Consider the following 20,759-nt stretch of genomic DNA (forward strand, 5'->3'; position numbering starts at 1 on the left):
GTGATCATTATTGCAATATGTAGGCCTACAGATTTATTGTCGATGATCACCTAAATTTGAATATATCCCTATGATATGGTTTAACTCAGCACCTAATTCTGAGCTAGAGCTCAAATTATCTCGCAGTAAAGTTCCTTTTTTACCCCGGTGTGAATCTTGTCTCACTGCAATTAATGGATTGGAAAGATTCTGAGCCCTTTGAATATTTATAGGTCCAACATCTACAATTTTAACAAGATATTTTTGATAAATCACAGAGAAATCTTTATTAAAATCGTCTTCTGAGAATGACAAATATACCGGTACATTCATTTTAATTCACCTTGTATTTCTATTTTTCTTTCGATTGACTCTAAACGTGGAGCTATACAATAAGTTCTTTCTTTACGAATAATGTGAATTCCCCAGATTTTCTTTGAACCATAGGCCTACCCATGGATACCCATAGCTACTGAGGCAGAGAAAGCTGAAATGTCACGTTTTGATGTACACTGTCGAATTGTGTGCATCGAGTTTTTGAGCATCTCAGGGCGCCATGTACCAGCCATTCAGCCACTCTAAAACGTGAGGTCGTGAAAACGGGACTAATCTTCTCATCCTCAAATTGCATCGCGAAAGATCGAGGAGCAAGCGCGACCACCACACGAGCGGGGCGGAGCGTCGATATTTCGCGATCGCGAGCGCGCCCTCTGCGTTTAAAACAAGACAGCTAGAACTCTGTCCAGGCCAAAACGTCGACTAACTACGAAGAAGATACTGTCGTATAGATTTCTGAAATCGTCATTATGGTAAGAACCAAACACTTGATTTATATGAGGCAAGATTTGAACTCCCCCTTTTCCCCAGACAATCAAACATGGCTAAACATCTGGTCTAGAAAAGAATAATTTTGACTCCACGTAGACGTACTGATACGAGCGATCGAGCGTGTTATTCAGCTATCCATATGATGTAGCTAGTCCCATACATGCAAATAGACTGTTGGTTGATAACACACGAAGAGTTGTTTCTTTAACATGCCACCAAAAGACGTAACAATATTTATTTAGTAATGCTTTTGGCTATACTAGGTGTCCAAACTAGTCATTAGATTGCAGGGCATACGTCTCATGAAGAGCTTGCAAACACTCTCGTGTTGAAAAGGAATTTTGAAGCTGTCTAGACCTAGAGTCTAGTCTAGACCTTGACCGAAAGATCGGTCTGTATCTGTCCATCGGGGAATGTTCCGCGGAGACTACGTCTGGCTTCACGGATCCCCTCCGTATACAGACCGAAGTCAATGATGCCAGCTCCTGTGTGGCAGTAGCGCACAGATCAAACGTTATGATTAACCAAATTTCAGGCAGCTATTTTACATTCAAACAAGTTTGACATGACATGACACATTATGCAGCAATATTTGGGGTTAATTTCTCACATTGTGCAATCGAAATACAGTAACTCGGTTATAACGCAGAAATTTTATCGATATCGCAACATCGCCGTTCGCAAGCAGTACGTCGCCATTTTGAATCTGTAAGTCATTGAAAGCCAATCACATGCGAGGTACGTGTTTTAGTAAAACAAACACGTAGAAGCTACCTCACATGTGATTGGCTAATAGATTCATAGTGTGTGTTTCTGCAGTTCGAACGTGACGACGCGACAGGCTGTGTTTTACGTTGAAAATTTGTACTAAAATATTGGATTATTCATTAATCTGGTGAGTGTAATGTATTCCTAAAAAGCTAATTTCACAATACAAGCTTAAATTTGCCGACCTAGGGCCGTGAATTAGACGCAATCGAGAAGGGTGAGGTACCTCACCCAATTTTCCATAGAGACAGTGGTTAAGAACATCCACACAGCAATGGGTACTGATACCTTCCGTCTGTCTACGGAGGACAGCGTTAATGGCAAAATATAAAAGAGTCCTCCGGACAGACGGATCTTTCTGTCTAGTCTAGACCATGCACTTTCCTTTCGTACAAAAAAAATACAAAGTAGAATTAATGTTAGAAACCTTAACTAGAGTCTGGAAGTAAACTTACAGCTAGATAGTAGAGGGTCTAATTGTGGCAGTAGGCCTATATATGCATAGTACTTCTCTCCGCATGGTTACTTGAGTATTTGCTTGGGTAAAGGCAGAGTTACGCGGAGTGATTGGATGGTCATTGCGCATTGCTGCACTTTTAATTTGGGTCATGCTGTTGGCTATACGGCTAACTATACACAGCCCAGTCGCTGTACGTACAATGTAGGTACGTCGTGACAGGGCTGTACAGGCGGGACCACCAACCACGAAGAGAGCTCTGTAATCGGATTCCGATCGCTTTCAATTTTGATACTTAAGATCATTTTTGTCACCTCAAACTCATCTAATACAATCTTCAATAACAAGACTCTATATCTATGCTATCAGTATTCAAATTTACGTTATGAACTTACCGAAATTGATGATTATATCCAGCATGTCCAAACGGTAAATTGTCTTTCACACCAGGCCAATTTGAATACACATACGTATACGTGATGTGAATGCCCCATAGAGCTGTATCTGTATGCTATCGACCATGCTGCTACACTCAAGCAGTGCACGCACGCATAAGATCTCTCCGCAGCAGACGACGTTAGGCAGTAGGCCCTACGCAATACGATATACGCATAGGTTCTGTAATACAGTACGTTCTCAACGCATACGCCACGCTCGCTTTGGAGCATGAAGGCGCCATTTTGAATTCTGCAACGATAAACCCCGGACTGTCAGGAATTGCGCCAGAAATTGACATTTTTTTGTTCCACGGACTTATCGCAAGGGCTCTCTATGGACCCGGTGTGGTGAACAATTCTTCTGTAATACAAGCATGCATTTAGCATGAGTAACGTATTCTGTTTGTAGAAGAAAAAGTATAAATTTTCATAAGTTTTTTAGTTGTGTTGGTTCCTCACTTTGAAGCTGCATGCCTCGCCTGTCAGACGCTGTATTCGCACAGCGTACGTACAGCGTCTGGTCGGGCTACATTGTAGCTGTTGGCAGGTTGGCGATACACTGGAGCAGTGCAGTGCGCACACTGAAACAATTGCACTAGCAGACAATCCAAAGTGAAGCACACACTGCACAGCATGGTACAAAGCATTTTGAATTCATGCTGGGATGAACAGGTTTTGCAGTAAAAAATGCATATTTTGTCCAATGAACATTGCATGATGCCTAGCTTTTGATTGCAATTGTTATACAGTACTCTCTGTGAAATCGGGTATCGCTTAAACGGGTACTCCGTTTAATTGGGTAGTTATGTCAAAATCAGTTCCAATGCACATTAAAATTACCTGAAAATCGGGTTGCGTCTCCGCATAAATGGGTAAATAATTTTCTTCTTATCTAATTTCTACCCACATTTTATCGCAGATTTAACACTTAAAGAAATCATAAATGTCAAATTTTTCATGGCTAATCGCATTCTCTGCTTAATTTGCAAAGAAGACTGATCACTTAGGGCGTGATTAAACATGAAAACACATGTACCAGCACTGACTTGCCACACGTAAACAAAAATTACACATGTAGCTGGCACTCACAACTGCGTCTGTGCAGACAGACAGGTCGGAGTTAAACACACTTGCGCTCCTCCCTTGCTCTACAACAACATTCACAATACAAGAAGTTCACTTGCAACGAAAATCAGGCCATTCACCAGCTCCATAATTTTGCTTTTCCCCAGTCACTTCTCGAAAAGTGACCCGACATTCTACCTGACTAGTGCAGGCAAAGAGATGTGTTCATTTTGGAAAACGCCTGCATGTTGGCAGGGAGTCTATAGTCAAACGACAAAGTTTTCTGAAGACATAATTTGTCCATAAAAAGAATGTGAATTATTGCTCGTGACTGAGCAAGTGTAAGGTATGTATAATGTGCCGTGCAAGCACGCGTGTTAAGCATACAGTGTAGGTGTTTGGTGCAGTGTACAATACATGTATATACACATTTTGTGTGTCAATTGTGAATGAGACGAGTTCTTCTGTTAATCGGGTACTCCGCTTAATCGGGTAAGAAACGCTCTGCCCGAGCCTACCCGATTATGCGGAGAGTACTGTACCAAATTCATAAGCCAAAGCAATAGATTTCATGTGAGTAAAACATAATTTGAAGTACACTTGTACAAAGTAGAATCTTTTAATGTTTTGTAGCTGTTCCTAGGGGTATCCCTTATGGGTACTTGTCAGACACATTGGGCCGAATGCATAAAACAAGCAATTGCTTGTAAGCAATTGCTTCAAGCAAAAGCACAAGCTCGTCTAGCAAAAGGTGTAGCTCAAGCAATTGCTTAAATTCATATGCATAACCTTTTGCTTGTGCCCATACCTTTTGCTTGTCCCGCACAAGCAATTGCTTGCGTTTTCAACAAAAGGAACGTCACGCCTGTGCGAACACAAGAACAAAGGCGAGTGTGACAGCACGTATTTGAAAGGGCGTGTGTGTGCGAAACATTTCCTAACATAGCAATAGAGCTATGAAATGGCACTCATAAATGCGCACACAGACGCACACACACACATCTTTGCACACACGTACTGGCTGATTCCCATCACTGCTTATAGAGATAGCCCGGATCTGCCAGATCTCACGTGGAGAGAAGTCTCCTTGCTCTCCACCAAAGTCAGACATCTACCTGTTTTTCATCACATTTTGCGTGCTGACCACTGGACTTTCCCGTTGTTGAAATGAAAAAGTTTCTAACGCTGCTAAAGAGTAATTTCTTGTAGATTTATACCACTCCTGCACAAGTGTGGTCTTTCTTGTATGAATGTGAAAATGGTACTTAAAAGGGAACGTCCAAGTTAAGCAAAAGCTCAAGTTCATTTTGCAGAGCTTGGAAAATCGTAAGCAATTGCTAGCAAGAACAAGCAAAAGGTATGTTTTATGCATACGTTTTTAAGCAAACGCTTGGTCTCTAAGCAATTGCTTGCGGGCAGCAAGCAATTGCTTGTGATTGCTAGCAAAAGCTTCTGCTTGCAAGCAATTGCTTGTTTTTATGCATACGGATTCGAGTAAAAGGCTAGCACAAGCAATTGCTAGCGTTTATGCATCCGGCCCAGTGCAAAGCTCAGCTTGTCTGGTCTGGCTAATGGATCATAATCATATTCTTGATGTCCAGTTAAGTCTTGTCCTGGTGTACTGCAATTGAAATTTCAGTGGCATAATCATCCCATATTCTAATGCAATGATCAATTTTAATTTTTATCAAAAGTGTTTTCTGCTGTCTCCAACACTTGTGTTAATTGTTAAACCAGTAGAAAAATGCACTGTGATGCAGCAGTCTGACAATTTACACTAGCACACTTTGATCTAAGGACAGCACATGATGGCATTTTCCCCCAGTGCTATATCAACCTTGCTGCCTTTGTGATAAATTAGGGTGAATTGAATATTTAATCATATATTTCTGGTCAGTTTTCCCCGATTTGCTTGAATTCATTTTATACTAGGGTGCATACACCCCAGTTCATTTTATCAAGTTGTTTTATTTTTCAAACTTCACCCATTGAGGACGGACTAATTTTGCTACAACATGCATTTCCCATAGACACTTGCCCTGGTATACTCGGGACTTGTCCTCAACCGGTTAAGAATGTTGATATAACTATAGTATCACATCAATGAAAATGTCCTTTTTTCATGTCCACTGGAAAATATAAATGTTAATATCATATTAACATTTGAAGATCATCTGAAGGAAAACAATTCTTGGAGGATATTATTGCAACAGTGTCTTAATTCAGGAATCCATCATGTCATTCTGTGATGTGATTTCATTTTTGATGCTTGCCATTCATCCAAATTAATATCCTCAGTTTTTTTCAATCAGTGTTTTCAAAAGTCATGTCCCAATATGCCATCAGTCTTTGCTCAATCATTTTTGTGTACTTATCTCCTAGAATTTATAATAATATTTAAAATTTAAAATAAGATCACCTCATTCATCTGCATGTAGCATACGGCCATTGTATGGACCTGATCATTAGCGATGAATATGTGATACGGAGAATTAATCCTTGCATCCTTTTTTGTTCCACGGACTTATCGCAAGGGCTCTCTATGGACCCGGTGTGGTGAACAATTCTTCTGTAATACAAGCATGCATTTAGCATGAGTAACGTATTCTGTTTGTAGAAGAGAAGTATAAATTTTCATAAGTTTTTTAGTTGTGTTGGTTCCTCACTTTGAAGCTGCATGCCTCGCCTATCAGACGCTGTATTCGCACAGCGTACTTACAGCGTCTGGTCGGGCTAGCTGTTGGCAGTGTGGCGATACACTGGAGCAGTGCAGTGCGCACACTGAAACAATTGCACTAGCAGACAATCCAAAGTGAAGCACACACTGCACAGCATGGTACAAAGCATTTTGAATTCATGCTGGGATGAACAGGTTTTGCAGTAAAAAATGCATATTTTGTCCAATGAACATTGCATGATGCCTAGCTTTTGATTGCAATTGTTATACAGTACTCTCCATGTAATCGGGTATCGCTTAAACGGGTACTCCGTTTAATTGGGTAGTTATGTCAAAATCAGTTCCAATGCACATTAAAATTACCTGAAAATCGGGTTGCATCTCCGCATAAATGGGTAAATACCAACACTGACTTGCCACACGTAAACAAAAATTACACACGTAGCTGGCACTCACAACTGCGTCTGTGCAGACAGACAGGTTGGAGTTAAACACACTTGCGCTCCTCCCTTACTCTACAACAACATTCACAATACAAGAAGTTCACTTGCAACGAAAATCAGGCCATTCACCAGCTCCATAATTTTGCTTTTCCCCAGTCACTTCTCGAAAAGTGACCCGACATTCTACCTGACTAGTGCAGGCAAAGAGATGTGTTCATTTTGGAAATCGCCTGCGTGTTAGCAGGGAGTCTATAGTCAAACGACAAAGTTTTCTGAAGACATAATTTGTCCATAAAAAGAATGTAAATTATTGCTCGTGACTGAGCAAGTGTAAGGTATGTATGATGTGCCGTGCAAGCACGCGTGTTAAGCATACAGTGTAGGTGTTTGGTGCAGTGTACAATACATGTACATAGCACATTTTGTGTGTCAATTGTGAATGAGACGAGTTCTTCTGTTAATCGGGTACTCCGCTTAATCGGGTAAGAAACGCTCTGCCCGAGCCTACCCGATTATGCGGAGAGTACTGTACCAAATTCATAAGCCAAAGCAATAGATTTCATGTGAGTAAAACATAATTTGAAGTACACTTGTACAAAGTAGAATCTTTTAATGTTTTGTAACTGTTCCTAGGGGTATCCCTTATGGGTACTTGTCAGACACATTGGGCGGAATGCATAAAACAAGCAATTGCTTGTAAGCAATTGCTTCAAGCAAAAGCACAAGCTCGTCTAGCAAAAGGTGTAGCTCAAGCAATTGCTTAAATTCATATGCATAACCTTTTGCTCTTGCCCATAACTTTTGCTTGTCCTGCACAAGCAATTGCTTGCGTTTTCAACAAAAGGAACGTCACGCCTGTGCGAACACAAGAACAAAGGCGAGTGTGACAACACGTATTTGAAAGGGCGTGTGTGTGCGAAACATTTCCTAACATAGCAATAGAGCTATGAAATGGCACTCATAAATGCGCACACAGACGCACACACACACATCTTTACACACACGTACTGGCTGATTCCCATCACTGCTTGTAGAGATAGCCCGGATCTGCCAGATCTCACGTGGAGAGAAGTCTCCTTGCTCTCCACCGAAGTCAGACATCTACCTGTTTTTCATCACATTTTGCGTGCTGACCACTGGACTTTCCCATTGTTGAAATGAAAAAGTTTCTAACGCTGCTAAAGAGTAAGTTCTTGTAGATTTATACCACTCCTGCACAAGTGTGGTCTTTCTTGTATGAATGTGAAAATGGTACCCTAAGGGAACGTCCAAGTTAAGCAAAAGCTCAAGTTCATTTTGCAGAGCTTGGAAAATCGTAAGCAATTGCTAGCAAGAACAAGCAAAAGGTATGTTTTATGCATACGTTTTTAAGCAAACGCTTGGTCTCTAAGCAATTGCTTGCGGGCAGCAAGCAATTGCTTGTGATTGCTAGCAAAAGCTTCTGCTTGCAAGCAATTGCTTGTTTTTATGCATACGGATTCGAGTAAAAGGCTAGCACAAGCAATTGCTAGCGTTTATGCATCCGGCCCAGTGCAAAGCTCAGCTTGTCTGGTCTGGCTAATGGATCATAATCATATTCTTGATGTCCAGTTAAGTCTTGTCCTGGTGTACTGCAATTGAAATTTCAGTGGCATAATCATCCCATATTCTAATGCAATGATCAATTTTAATTTTTATCAAAAGTGTTTTCTGCCGTCTCCAACACTTGTGTTAATTGTTAAACCAGTAGAAAAATGCACTGTGATGCAGCAGTCTGACAATTTACACTAGCACACTTTGATCTAAGGACAGCACATGATGGCATTTTCCCCCAGTGCTATATCAACCTTGCTGCCTTTGTGATAAATTAGGGTGAATTGAATATTTAATCATATATTTCTGGTCAGTTTTCCCCGATTTGCTTGAATTCATTTTATACTAGGGTGCATACACCCCAGTTCATTTTATCAAGTTGTTTTATTTTTCAAACTTCACCCATTGAGGACGGACTAATTTTGCTACAACATGCATTTCCCATAGACACTTGCCCTGGTATACTCGGGACTTGTCCTCAACCGGTTAAGAATGTTGATATAACTATAGTATCACATCAATGAAAATGTCCTTTTTTCATGTCCACTGGAAAATATAAATGTTAATATCATATTAACATTTGAAGATCATCTGAAGGAAAACAATTCTTGGAGGATATTATTGCAACAGTGTCTTAATTCAGGAATCCATCATGTCATTCTGTGATGTGATTTCATTTTTGATGCTTGCCATTCATCCAAATTAATATCCTCAGTTTTTTTCAATCAGTGTTTTCAAAAGTCATGTCCCAATATGCCATCAGTCTTTGCTCAATCATTTTTGTGTACTTATCTCCTAGAATTTATAATAATATTTAAAATTTAAAATAAGATCACCTCATTCATCTGCATGTAGCATACGGCCATTGTATGGACCTGATCATTAGCGATGAATATGTGATACGGAGAATTAATCCTTGCATCCTTTTTTGTTCCACGGACTTATCGCAAGGGCTCTCTATGGACCCGGTGTGGTGAACAATTCTTCTGTAATACAAGCATGCATTTAGCATGAGTAACGTATTCTGTTTGTAGAAGAGAAGTATAAATTTTCATAAGTTTTTTAGTTGTGTTGGTTCCTCACTTTGAAGCTGCATGCCTCGCCTATCAGACGCTGTATTCGCACAGCGTACTTACAGCGTCTGGTCGGGCTAGCTGTTGGCAGTGTGGCGATACACTGGAGCAGTGCAGTGCGCACACTGAAACAATTGCACTAGCAGACAATCCAAAGTGAAGCACACACTGCACAGCATGGTACAAAGCATTTTGAATTCATGCTGGGATGAACAGGTTTTGCAGTAAAAAATGCATATTTTGTCCAATGAACATTGCATGATGCCTAGCTTTTGATTGCAATTGTTATACAGTACTCTCCATGTAATCGGGTATCGCTTAAACGGGTACTCCGTTTAATTGGGTAGTTATGTCAAAATCAGTTCCAATGCACATTAAAATTACCTGAAAATCGGGTTGCATCTCCGCATAAATGGGTAAATACCAACACTGACTTGCCACACGTAAACAAAAATTACACACGTAGCTGGCACTCACAACTGCGTCTGTGCAGACAGACAGGTTGGAGTTAAACACACTTGCGCTCCTCCCTTACTCTACAACAACATTCACAATACAAGAAGTTCACTTGCAACGAAAATCAGGCCATTCACCAGCTCCATAATTTTGCTTTTCCCCAGTCACTTCTCGAAAAGTGACCCGACATTCTACCTGACTAGTGCAGGCAAAGAGATGTGTTCATTTTGGAAATCGCCTGCGTGTTAGCAGGGAGTCTATAGTCAAACGACAAAGTTTTCTGAAGACATAATTTGTCCATAAAAAGAATGTAAATTATTGCTCGTGACTGAGCAAGTGTAAGGTATGTATGATGTGCCGTGCAAGCACGCGTGTTAAGCATACAGTGTAGGTGTTTGGTGCAGTGTACAATACATGTACATAGCACATTTTGTGTGTCAATTGTGAATGAGACGAGTTCTTCTGTTAATCGGGTACTCCGCTTAATCGGGTAAGAAACGCTCTGCCCGAGCCTACCCGATTATGCGGAGAGTACTGTACCAAATTCATAAGCCAAAGCAATAGATTTCATGTGAGTAAAACATAATTTGAAGTACACTTGTACAAAGTAGAATCTTTTAATGTTTTGTAACTGTTCCTAGGGGTATCCCTTATGGGTACTTGTCAGACACATTGGGCGGAATGCATAAAACAAGCAATTGCTTGTAAGCAATTGCTTCAAGCAAAAGCACAAGCTCGTCTAGCAAAAGGTGTAGCTCAAGCAATTGCTTAAATTCATATGCATAACCTTTTGCTCTTGCCCATAACTTTTGCTTGTCCTGCACAAGCAATTGCTTGCGTTTTCAACAAAAGGAACGTCACGCCTGTGCGAACACAAGAACAAAGGCGAGTGTGACAACACGTATTTGAAAGGGCGTGTGTGTGCGAAACATTTCCTAACATAGCAATAGAGCTATGAAATGGCACTCATAAATGCGCACACAGACGCACACACACACATCTTTACACACACGTACTGGCTGATTCCCATCACTGCTTGTAGAGATAGCCCGGATCTGCCAGATCTCACGTGGAGAGAAGTCTCCTTGCTCTCCACCGAAGTCAGACATCTACCTGTTTTTCATCACATTTTGCGTGCTGACCACTGGACTTTCCCATTGTTGAAATGAAAAAGTTTCTAACGCTGCTAAAGAGTAAGTTCTTGTAGATTTATACCACTCCTGCACAAGTGTGGTCTTTCTTGTATGAATGTGAAAATGGTACCCTAAGGGAACGTCCAAGTTAAGCAAAAGCTCAAGTTCATTTTGCAGAGCTTGGAAAATCGTAAGCAATTGCTAGCAAGAACAAGCAAAAGGTATGTTTTATGCATACGTTTTTAAGCAAACGCTTGGTCTCTAAGCAATTGCTTGCGGGCAGCAAGCAATTGCTTGTGATTGCTAGCAAAAGCTTCTGCTTGCAAGCAATTGCTTGTTTTTATGCATACGGATTCGAGTAAAAGGCTAGCACAAGCAATTGCTAGCGTTTATGCATCCGGCCCAGTGCAAAGCTCAGCTTGTCTGGTCTGGCTAATGGATCATAATCATATTCTTGATGTCCAGTTAAGTCTTGTCCTGGTGTACTGCAATTGAAATTTCAGTGGCATAATCATCCCATATTCTAATGCAATGATCAATTTTAATTTTTATCAAAAGTGTTTTCTGCCGTCTCCAACACTTGTGTTAATTGTTAAACCAGTAGAAAAATGCACTGTGATGCAGCAGTCTGACAATTTACACTAGCACACTTTGATCTAAGGACAGCACATGATGGCATTTTCCCCCAGTGCTATATCAACCTTGCTGCCTTTGTGATAAATTAGGGTGAATTGAATATTTAATCATATATTTCTGGTCAGTTTTCCCCGATTTGCTTGAATTCATTTTATACTAGGGTGCATACACCCCAGTTCATTTTATCAAGTTGTTTTATTTTTCAACCTTCACCCATTGAGGACGGACTAATTTTGCTACAACATGCATTTCCCATAGACACTTGCCCTGGTATACTCGGGACTTGTCCTCAACCGGTTAAGAATGTTGATATAACTATAGTATCACATCAATGAAAATGTCCCTTTTTCATGTCCACTGGAAAATATAAATGTTAATATCATATTAACATTTGAAGATCATCTGAAGGAAAACAATTCTTGGAGGATATTATTGCAACAGTGTCTTAATTCAGGAATCCATCATGTCATTCTGTGATGTGATTTTATTTTTGATGCTTGCCATTCATCCAAATTAATATCCTCAGTTTTTTCAATCAGTGTTTTCAAAAGTCATGTCCCAATATGCCATCAGTCTTTGCTCAATCATTTTTGTGTACTTATCTCCTAGAATTTATAATAATATTTAAAATTGAAAATAAGATCACCTCATTCATCTGCATGTAGCATACGGCCATTGTATGGACCTGATCATTAGCGATGAATATGTGATACGGAGAATTAATCCTTGCATATCCGACACTCGATCATATACCGGTAACTGAATGCAATGCCATACCATGTGCAAGTTAACTTTAATATAATTAGTTAAATCAAATGAGAAAAAGGGTAGAACTTCAAAACCAGACTTCAAATAAGAAATTTATGGATTTTTCAATGTTTACAAGTTTTCATGAAAATCCTGTATACGCCATATATTTAGCGAGTCCAATTTTTGCAAATCAGGACTTCACAACGATTTAGCGAGTGGTTAAATTCTTGATCGTGGAGTACAGTACTGGTCAAACAGAGAAATGTATTTGTGCATGTTACAATCAAATAGGGATCAGAGTTAATATTTTTGTGTGTCTTCAGATTTGTGAGTAGCACCTGACTCACAAAATTCACGAAAATAAAAACCTCACAAAATATTTGGCTTATACAGTAGTAAGACTGGCCATAACTATGTGCAAAGTGGCTGAAGTGGTGATGTCATCAAATCAGAACTCTCCTATTTGTTGGTTAACAAAATATCAAAAACATTGTGTTTTGGTAGATATCATAACAGCTACTAAGTACTGTCTCCCCAAAAATCCTCATTACCAGGTTAAAAATGAATTTGGTGTAGATATGTGTTTATGTAGGTCAATGGGAAACCTGAGATACCATGACATAATCACTTTATTTGATGTGTTATATGCTGCTACTAATATCAACATTTTGTATTAACTTGTGAAACCTTGAATTTCCATTGTATAAATGATTCAAATTTTAAGGTCTGATTGTAAAGATAACTCAACCTTTCTGTTTGTTTGATCCTATCTTGACTATTCTGTTTAACTGTGGAGTCTTTGCTTTACTTTGTTATTCTTTTTTTGTAGGTGATTGCCTGGGAAGTGCAATGGAGTCACCAAAGAAGAAGAAATTGGCAGTTCCAGCGTGCAAGAGGTCCGTGGATGATGGAGACACTCCAGATACATCGATGGAAGATTTATGTCGCAAGAAATTCAAACCAATTGCTCCCAAACCTGTGATCAGAAAGGACCAGCATCAGTCAGTACTCTCTGCAGCTCTTCCAGTCAAGAATGATGTTGCTGGGGGAAAGGAAGTCACAGTTCTTCCCTCACCGAAGCTGGATGCCAACAGCTTGTATGTCATGAGGCCCAGTGGTTCCCTGCCACTGATGTGTGGAGGACCCATGATAATGCCGATACCAGTGCCTGTGGTGCCAGGCAAAGATGGTTCTTACATCCCACTGCAAGTCCCCATCCCCATTCCCGTCATGGTGCCAGTTGTCGTCAGTGTCAATCAGCCGGAGACTTCGAGTGCCTCCAGGAGCCCTTTGACTGTAGCAGCAGACTCACAAAAGACCAAAGGGTCCTCGGTTGTCAACATTACTGGTGCGCACGCAAGTAAAAAGGAAGGCCCCAACTCATTAGGGGCTTCTAAGCAAGATAAATCACCATCCACAGGAACCAAAACAAAACCATGCAGATACAAGTATAGCATGATCAAGAATGGTTCCCTGTTCAAGGACATCTTACGTGGTGTCAGTGGGGACTTCATGGCAAACCATGGCATAACTTTTGAATTGCCAGTTTCTACAGGTGAAGCTACCAGTACTACACAGGAAACAAGTCAAGATGCATCTTCTGTGGATAGTATTAAAGACAAAAGTAGAGAATCTCATGCTCGTAGTGACATTCCAAAAGAGACATGTGCAACACCTTTGCAGACTGATCAGAATGGAGTGCAGATGATACAAAGCATTAATGTGACACCATGTACTACTTTGTCAACATTGGAAGCTAGCAGGACACAACAAGCGCAAATTCCATCAGCTGAAAAGAGACCACCTCTTGTCTCTGTAGAAAGGCAGATCCCCGTGATAGGAAACACTCAACATACAACTCGGGAAGTTTCTGCACCAGGAAAGGATGGACTTACTACACCTTCTGTCTCGAGCACTGCTGTAGTGCACAGACCACCACATCATGATTTTTCTACTCAGAAAACATATCTGAATCAACCGACTTCATCTTGTTCCAGCACTATCTTAAAATCAAGTTCACACCATAATAATCTACAGCATCCATCCAGTACTAGTCTGCAGGTACCTTGTACTCCTACTGCCAATCTACAAGTGAGGCAAAACTCTGATGGAATATCGCGTGAACACCCACAGCCTAACAGAACTGATTCCAGTGTAACTTCATTGACCACAAGCACTCTACAGCCATTTGTCCAACCTATGATTCCTCAAAGCAGTTCTGGTGTTACAGTGACAAAAGCAACTCTGATGTCTTCAGTATCTGGATCAAATAACCCCTCACAAACCAGTTCTGCTTCTAATGTTCCAGTGGTCACCAGCAGTATTGTACACAGAAGCCTTCCTTCATCTACTGCTGCTTTGGTAGAATCTATTAGTCATCCACAATGGAATTTTAGCCATGTCAGTCAATTCAGAGGTATCCAAGGTACCCCTGGAAGCAGATTGGCTTCCCATCAATCCCAGAACATGCCCTTGTCTTGTAGTACTCCAAACAGAAATTCCGCACGTTTGGATGATTCCAGTCTGTACAGTATGGATGAAATGCATACCTTCAGTGTAGAGATGGACCAGTCATCAGGAAGCCTTTTAGGGTCTGATGACAATGTGAGTGCAGTCCTTGGTATGAGTGATGTTGGCATGCCTGTGTCTACCACCACTACTCTGTCAGACAGTCCAACGCGACGAGCCGTTACGGCAATTGTCACACCTTTGCCTCGAAGTGCAGCTGGTACAGTGACCACTACAACGGGCGGGTCACAAACACAAGTATCTGAAACTGTCAGGGTTACATGTACTACACATGGCAGCTCCACAACTAATGCGGAATCCTCTACAGTGTCGATGCTTTCAATACCCAATCAAGCCACAGCCCCTTCTACTCGCAATCATATAGCTTCATCAACTCAGTGTCAAACAAATCAAGTTTCTGGTGCAGAAGTGCGCAGTCAGTGGAGTGGGGGTAGTGTTGCAAGCAGCAGACAGCAACAGACTGGCCTTGTTTCTGTCCCCAGTCAGACGAGTGTTCAGTCCCCGTGTACTGTGTCTACAAGTAACAACTGTGTACCACAGGTGAATGCAGCATTCCAGGGTCATAGTGCAAGTACACAAGGAAATCTTCAAATCACTCCATTCCAAACTCAGAATAATATGGCATCTTGTAATGCTGGCCAGAAGCTTCAGAGCATAACTTCACCACACAACCATGCAAGAAATTCACACCATGGCATTCACACAGCCATAACCTACTCCTCAAGTTCTCATGCTGGCCATGAAACGCAGAGACAGCAACGATCTGCATCATCACATACATTACGGTCACCAAGTGTGAATGTAGGACAAGGTGGGATTACTAACATTCGCTTTCCAAATACTTGCAGAACAGAACACCTAAATGTGCCACCCAGCAGCGGTGGTAAAGCTGTAAATAGCAACCAACCAGTTCCCAGGGAGAGTGTTGCCGGAAATGTGTCAAGGATTCCAGGTGGAGTTCCGAGTCAAAATGAACAGTCACACTATCCTGAAAATCGAGCCCCCAACATGGAAGTAAGGAATCACTCCCAAAGAGCTGGTGAAAATCAACAAAATCTCATGCAGAATGGTCCTGCTGTCTCGACACAGATTATCAATCCAGGAAGTGATAGGCAAAATATAAGCAGTACTCAGAACCATCCTGTGTCAACTGCCTTCAGCAGTAGCACCTTCCATACAGCAACTCAGAGGCCCCAATTGCAGATGAATGCTGCAAGAATGCCATCATCCTCAGGCATACATCCCGTCTGGCAACCCCAATGGGCTGGAAATGCACAGGTGAGGCCACACCATCCACCATTTGCCAACAGTGTCGACCAGCACCATGCCACACGCCCATCCGCCACTGCACAGATGAGGCAGCAACCAGAGAGACCTACACCTTCTGACGGCAATAGTACGAGTGATACCCTGATAGCGTCATCCTCTGTGCAGTCTGTCCCACTCCAGAGTAATCTGACAGCTAGATCAGACATGGGTGAACAATTTCAAGCGAGCATGAGGACAGGACATCCAGCTGTTCCACCTACCCATCCTCCTCATACAAGAGCAGGAAATACAAATATTATCTCCACTTCTCATGCAGCTCAGGTACCTGTCTTCCCAGTAGCAAGTGAGAAAAGTGTGACTGCAGGTAATCATCCGAATCCTATGAATTTCAGCACCCCAACAAATGAGCCAGGACCGAAAGTGCCGTACCCATTGGTTCCTCCCATTATGTTTGGAAATTCTGCACCAGTTCCTGGGCTCCCAGTTGGAGGAATCCATGGTGTTCCTATACCAGGAAATTTCTCAAGTCACAGTGCTATGGGACAGAGTACTCAAGCACCTGCGATGATTTCTGCTCCAACATCTCCTGTTCACCATCCCATCACCCCTGCATCACATGACAGACATCGTATGTATCTTCCATCTCATTACAGTACTCTCCACCGTCCTCTGTACATGCCTCCCAGTCCGGCTCCAAACTCTGAAATTCCTCTGCTCTCACCGCACTCATACGGCCAGCTTCATGTCCATGACAGTGTGTTGTACAGTCCAAGGTTTCCTTCATCTTTGCACAGACTCTCTCCTGGTGTGAATAACAACTTTCACCCTGCACCCCTCCATCGCAACTTCCCTTCTACTGATCACCTTGACAACTACGCCAGGAACCATCTCCCTCACCCATCACCACACTATGAAAATTCAATACCCACAGCACCACTGAGGATGCCTCAAGTTGGGCAGTCATCTCATCATACAGCTGATGTAGCAAGTTCTAGCAGCAGTCGGGTGCCTCGGCCTCTCGGCTCATTGCAACACAGCAGCATCCTGGCCAACAGGGAACAGAACTCATTGTTTGAGCAGAACTTACAACGCTTGTTGGCTCACAGTGCCAGACGTCATAGTGCCGCATTTGCAGGTGCCCACAGGTATTCAAGTGCCCTGCCATGTGAGCACTCTCTGACCCACCACCCCATGGGCAGCCTTTCCTCTGTCTCATCATCCTGCATCCCACACACATCAACCACAGTGTCTTTCAGTACTCCTATGACTGGCCCTATGACTGGGCTTGCTCAACCCAGTCAACCTCTGCCAACTCCCAGACTCTCGGAACAACCTCTGTCCAGCAGACAAAGTAGTGCTCCACCAGCCATCAGCTCAGCCCCAGACATGCCATCTGCAACAACTGTTTCCACTTCCATGACAGCAACAACATCAACCGTTGTGACCAGCCGAGCAATCATTGGCAACACGAGTGACAAGTACCTGCCACTAGAGCTGGTTGCACCGGACACCAGCAATGCTCAGACGGCACCATCTAGCAGTGCAGCTACCACTCCTTCACAGGTGACTGGGGATCAGATAGTGAAATGTGGTGACACAGTGCTTCAGTGTAGCCGCCAGGTCTTGCGCGAGTCGGGGCGCACCGTTCTGTGCTGCTGGTTCTGTGACTATCACACAGCAGAGCCACGAAAGATGCGTCGACACCAAAAGAAGGAGTCCGAACCCCTCAAGTGCCAACTCTGCAGTTTTCACAGTGACTCTCGTTGTGCAGTCAACCAGCACTACAAGGAGGAGCACATGGACAAAGACGACCCATTCCGATCAGTTCCTCCCTAAATCTCAACAAGACACTGATATTTTGTTGTTAACCATTATGTTGTCTTGCAGAGCTCTGTTGTCTTACAGCTTTGAAATTCTACAGAGTTACTCTTTTGAAATAGGCATGAATAAAGGACTAGAACAGAGGTATGATTTGCTAATAGAGGGATGATTTACCAGATATCAGCAAGCCACAAATTCATAGGCCTATGTTATGTAAGCATGGACTAAAACCTGGGAAGTTAATTCCTTATTGCCAAATATTCTTCGAACATAGTTTCAATCTTAGCCCATTTTTGCCTTTATGTACGATCTTTGTCTTTTTGATTGTATTATATTTGTTTCTCATTCTGTTGCCAGAAGTAACTTTTCCTAGTTCTCATTTATTGCTTCAATATTCCTTACTTTTTTTAGCTCACCTTGAGCCGAAGGCTCAAGTGAGCTATTGCGATCGCTCGTCGTCCGGCGTCTGTCGTGCGTCGTGCGTCGTGCGTCGTCCATCGTGCATAAACTTTTACATTTTCATCTTCTTCTTGAGAACCCCATGACCGATTTTCACCAAACTTGGCAGGTAGCATCCCTAGGGGATAGGATCTCAATTTCTTCAAATGGGCACCATACCCCACCTGGGGGGCCCCCAGAGGGGCCCAAACCCCCCAAAATTAAGGAATCTTAAAAAATCTTCTTCTCTAGAACCAAAAGTGATAGAGCTAAGTTAATACTATGAATTAATACATTGATGACTGTAGTTTCAGATTTGTTCATGGCGGAATCAGGGGTGCCCCCCTTGGGACCCAGGGGAGGGGGGTGGGGAGGGGTCCTAATGGGGCCCAAATTGTACATTTTCATCTTTTTCTTGAAAATGCCATTATGAATTTTCACCAAAGTTGGCAGGTAGCATCCCTAGGGGGAAAGAATCTCATTCCCATCAAATGTGCACCATGCTCCACCTGGGGGGCCCCAGGGGGCCTAAACTTGGACCCAAATTGTAAATTTTCATCTTTTTCTTGAAAACCCTATCACCAATTTTCACAAAACTTGGCAGGTAGCATCCCTAGGGGGATAGAATCTCAATTCCATCAAATGGGCACCATGCCCCAGGGGTCTCACCCCTCCCCCTCCTGTAAGGAATCTTTACAGATTTTTCTCTGGAACTGTAAGTGATTAAGCTAAGTTAATACAATGAGTCAGTATATTGATGACTGTTGTTTCCAATTTGTTCATGGGAGAATCAGGGGTGCCCTCCCCCCCCCCCCCCACCCCATTGGGACCCAAGGAAGTGGGATGGGATGGGGGGATGTCCAAATGCAGGCCTAAATTTTCATCTTCTTGCTGAAAACAACATAATGGATTTTCACCAAACTTGTCAAGTAGCATTCCCATAGGGATAAGATCTCAAAGTGTTTGAATGGACACCATGCTTTCCTTGAGGGCCTCAGGGGTCCAAACCTACTAAATTAATGAGAATTAAATAATATTTTTTCTCTAGTTCTAATATAAAATGATAGGGCTTTAAGTCTTTTTTTTTTGAACTTTTTTTGAACTTTTTTGATACTCAGGTGAGCGTGTGACCCCCAGGTCTCTTGTTTCTTTTTGCTGGTACCATACCATATGAGCAACATATGTGTGTGGCTTTATAAAATAACTCAATCTCAATGATATTTGTCCCCTTGTAATATGGTTGAAATTATTAATCATACACCTAATATGAATTAAATGACATAATGTACTGTAACTATGCAATAAAAAGATACTTGTGATATGCAGCAATAATGGTATAGACAGTGGTAGCTAAGGTTCGTGGATGTCTTGAAAAAAAGTGTGTGGTCATAACGTTAGGATGATTTGGTTGTAGACAGTAACTTTGTCTTTAAAATGTAACTGGCATTCACTAATGATTTCTGTACCTGCTGCATGGGAAGCCTTGTGTGACTTATTCCCAAGCTTATGGCTGCCTTGTTAACAATAATGTACAGTGCACTCCCATTACAACGAACACGGTTATAACGAAATTTCATTATAACGAAGTAAAACTTCTGGTCCCAAAATTATCGCCATTAAAGTCTATGGTACAAAATCCGCTTATAACGAATACGGTTATCGCAAAATTTTCGTTATAACGAAGTCTTTTCCGAGCACCACTGACAAAGAAAAACAAATGCAATGTGTTCCATTATAACGAAATGCGGATGCTTTCGAAAATATGTAGCGGAACAAGCATTTAGAGCGTCTCTGCATTGAGTGAACGCTTCATATAACCGTGTGTTCGCTCTGTGTGTCACGCACGTTTTTCGAGTAGAACTTGCGTTCTTGTTATACAATAATCTGAAATCAAATAAAGTTCATTTTATTGTTTTGAAGGTTCTTTATTACAAAAGACAGATTCTGATACACCTAAATGTCCGTTAGTTTGGAAATGAAATAGGGTTTGTTATTTGTTCCCTTGTTTCCTTGTTTTTGTTATATATTGTATTTGTTCGGTAATTACAAAATTTCATTATAACGAAAGAAAACTGCCGGTCCGGAGCATTTCGTTATAACGGGAGTGCACTGTAGTTTGTATTGTTTGGTTAGAATCACTGCCGCAAGACATAATTTTGTCTCTGTCATAAAGAGTTTGTTCATATGTTTCCCCGAATCAAGCAAAGATATTATAAGGGCTCGATACTTGTAGTGGAATAGATTATGCTCACAGCTAAATTATTCCTTTGAGTACTGTACAACAGTGCACAATTCTTGGCTTCAAGACGTGACATTTTCATGTGTATAAAGTCACTCGATTTCTTGTAGTCATAATATCAATTGCATGAATTTACACACAAGTTAAGAGATGTGTCTACACATGGACTGTAAATATGTGCATATTCCG

The 20,759-nt window shown here is 41.7% G+C and overlaps 1 protein-coding gene across 1 annotated transcript; it reads left to right on the forward strand.

Annotated features, from left to right (window-relative positions):
- Positions 1-725: 725 nt before the first annotated feature.
- Positions 726-18,173, forward strand: LOC139725801 (uncharacterized). The gene is made up of 2 exons (XM_071636883.1): positions 726-788; positions 13,104-18,173. The coding sequence occupies exon 2, from the start codon at positions 13,124-13,126 to the stop codon at positions 17,906-17,908; it is 4,785 nt and encodes a 1,594-aa protein (XP_071492984.1). The 5' UTR covers positions 726-788; positions 13,104-13,123; the 3' UTR covers positions 17,909-18,173.
- The last annotated feature ends 2,586 nt before the right edge of the window (positions 18,174-20,759 follow it).

This window comes from Diadema antillarum, unplaced genomic scaffold (assembly GCF_040938485.1).
Source record: "Diadema antillarum isolate AM-2024a unplaced genomic scaffold, OU_Dant_1.0 scf00000017, whole genome shotgun sequence".
Lineage (NCBI taxonomy): Eukaryota > Metazoa > Echinodermata > Echinoidea > Diadematoida > Diadematidae > Diadema > Diadema antillarum.

Excerpts from the sequence above, each read along its gene's own strand:
- LOC139725801 (XM_071636883.1), top strand. The coding sequence starts at position 13,124 with ATGGAGTCACCAAAGAAGAAGAAATTGGCAGTTCCAGCGTGCAAGAGG.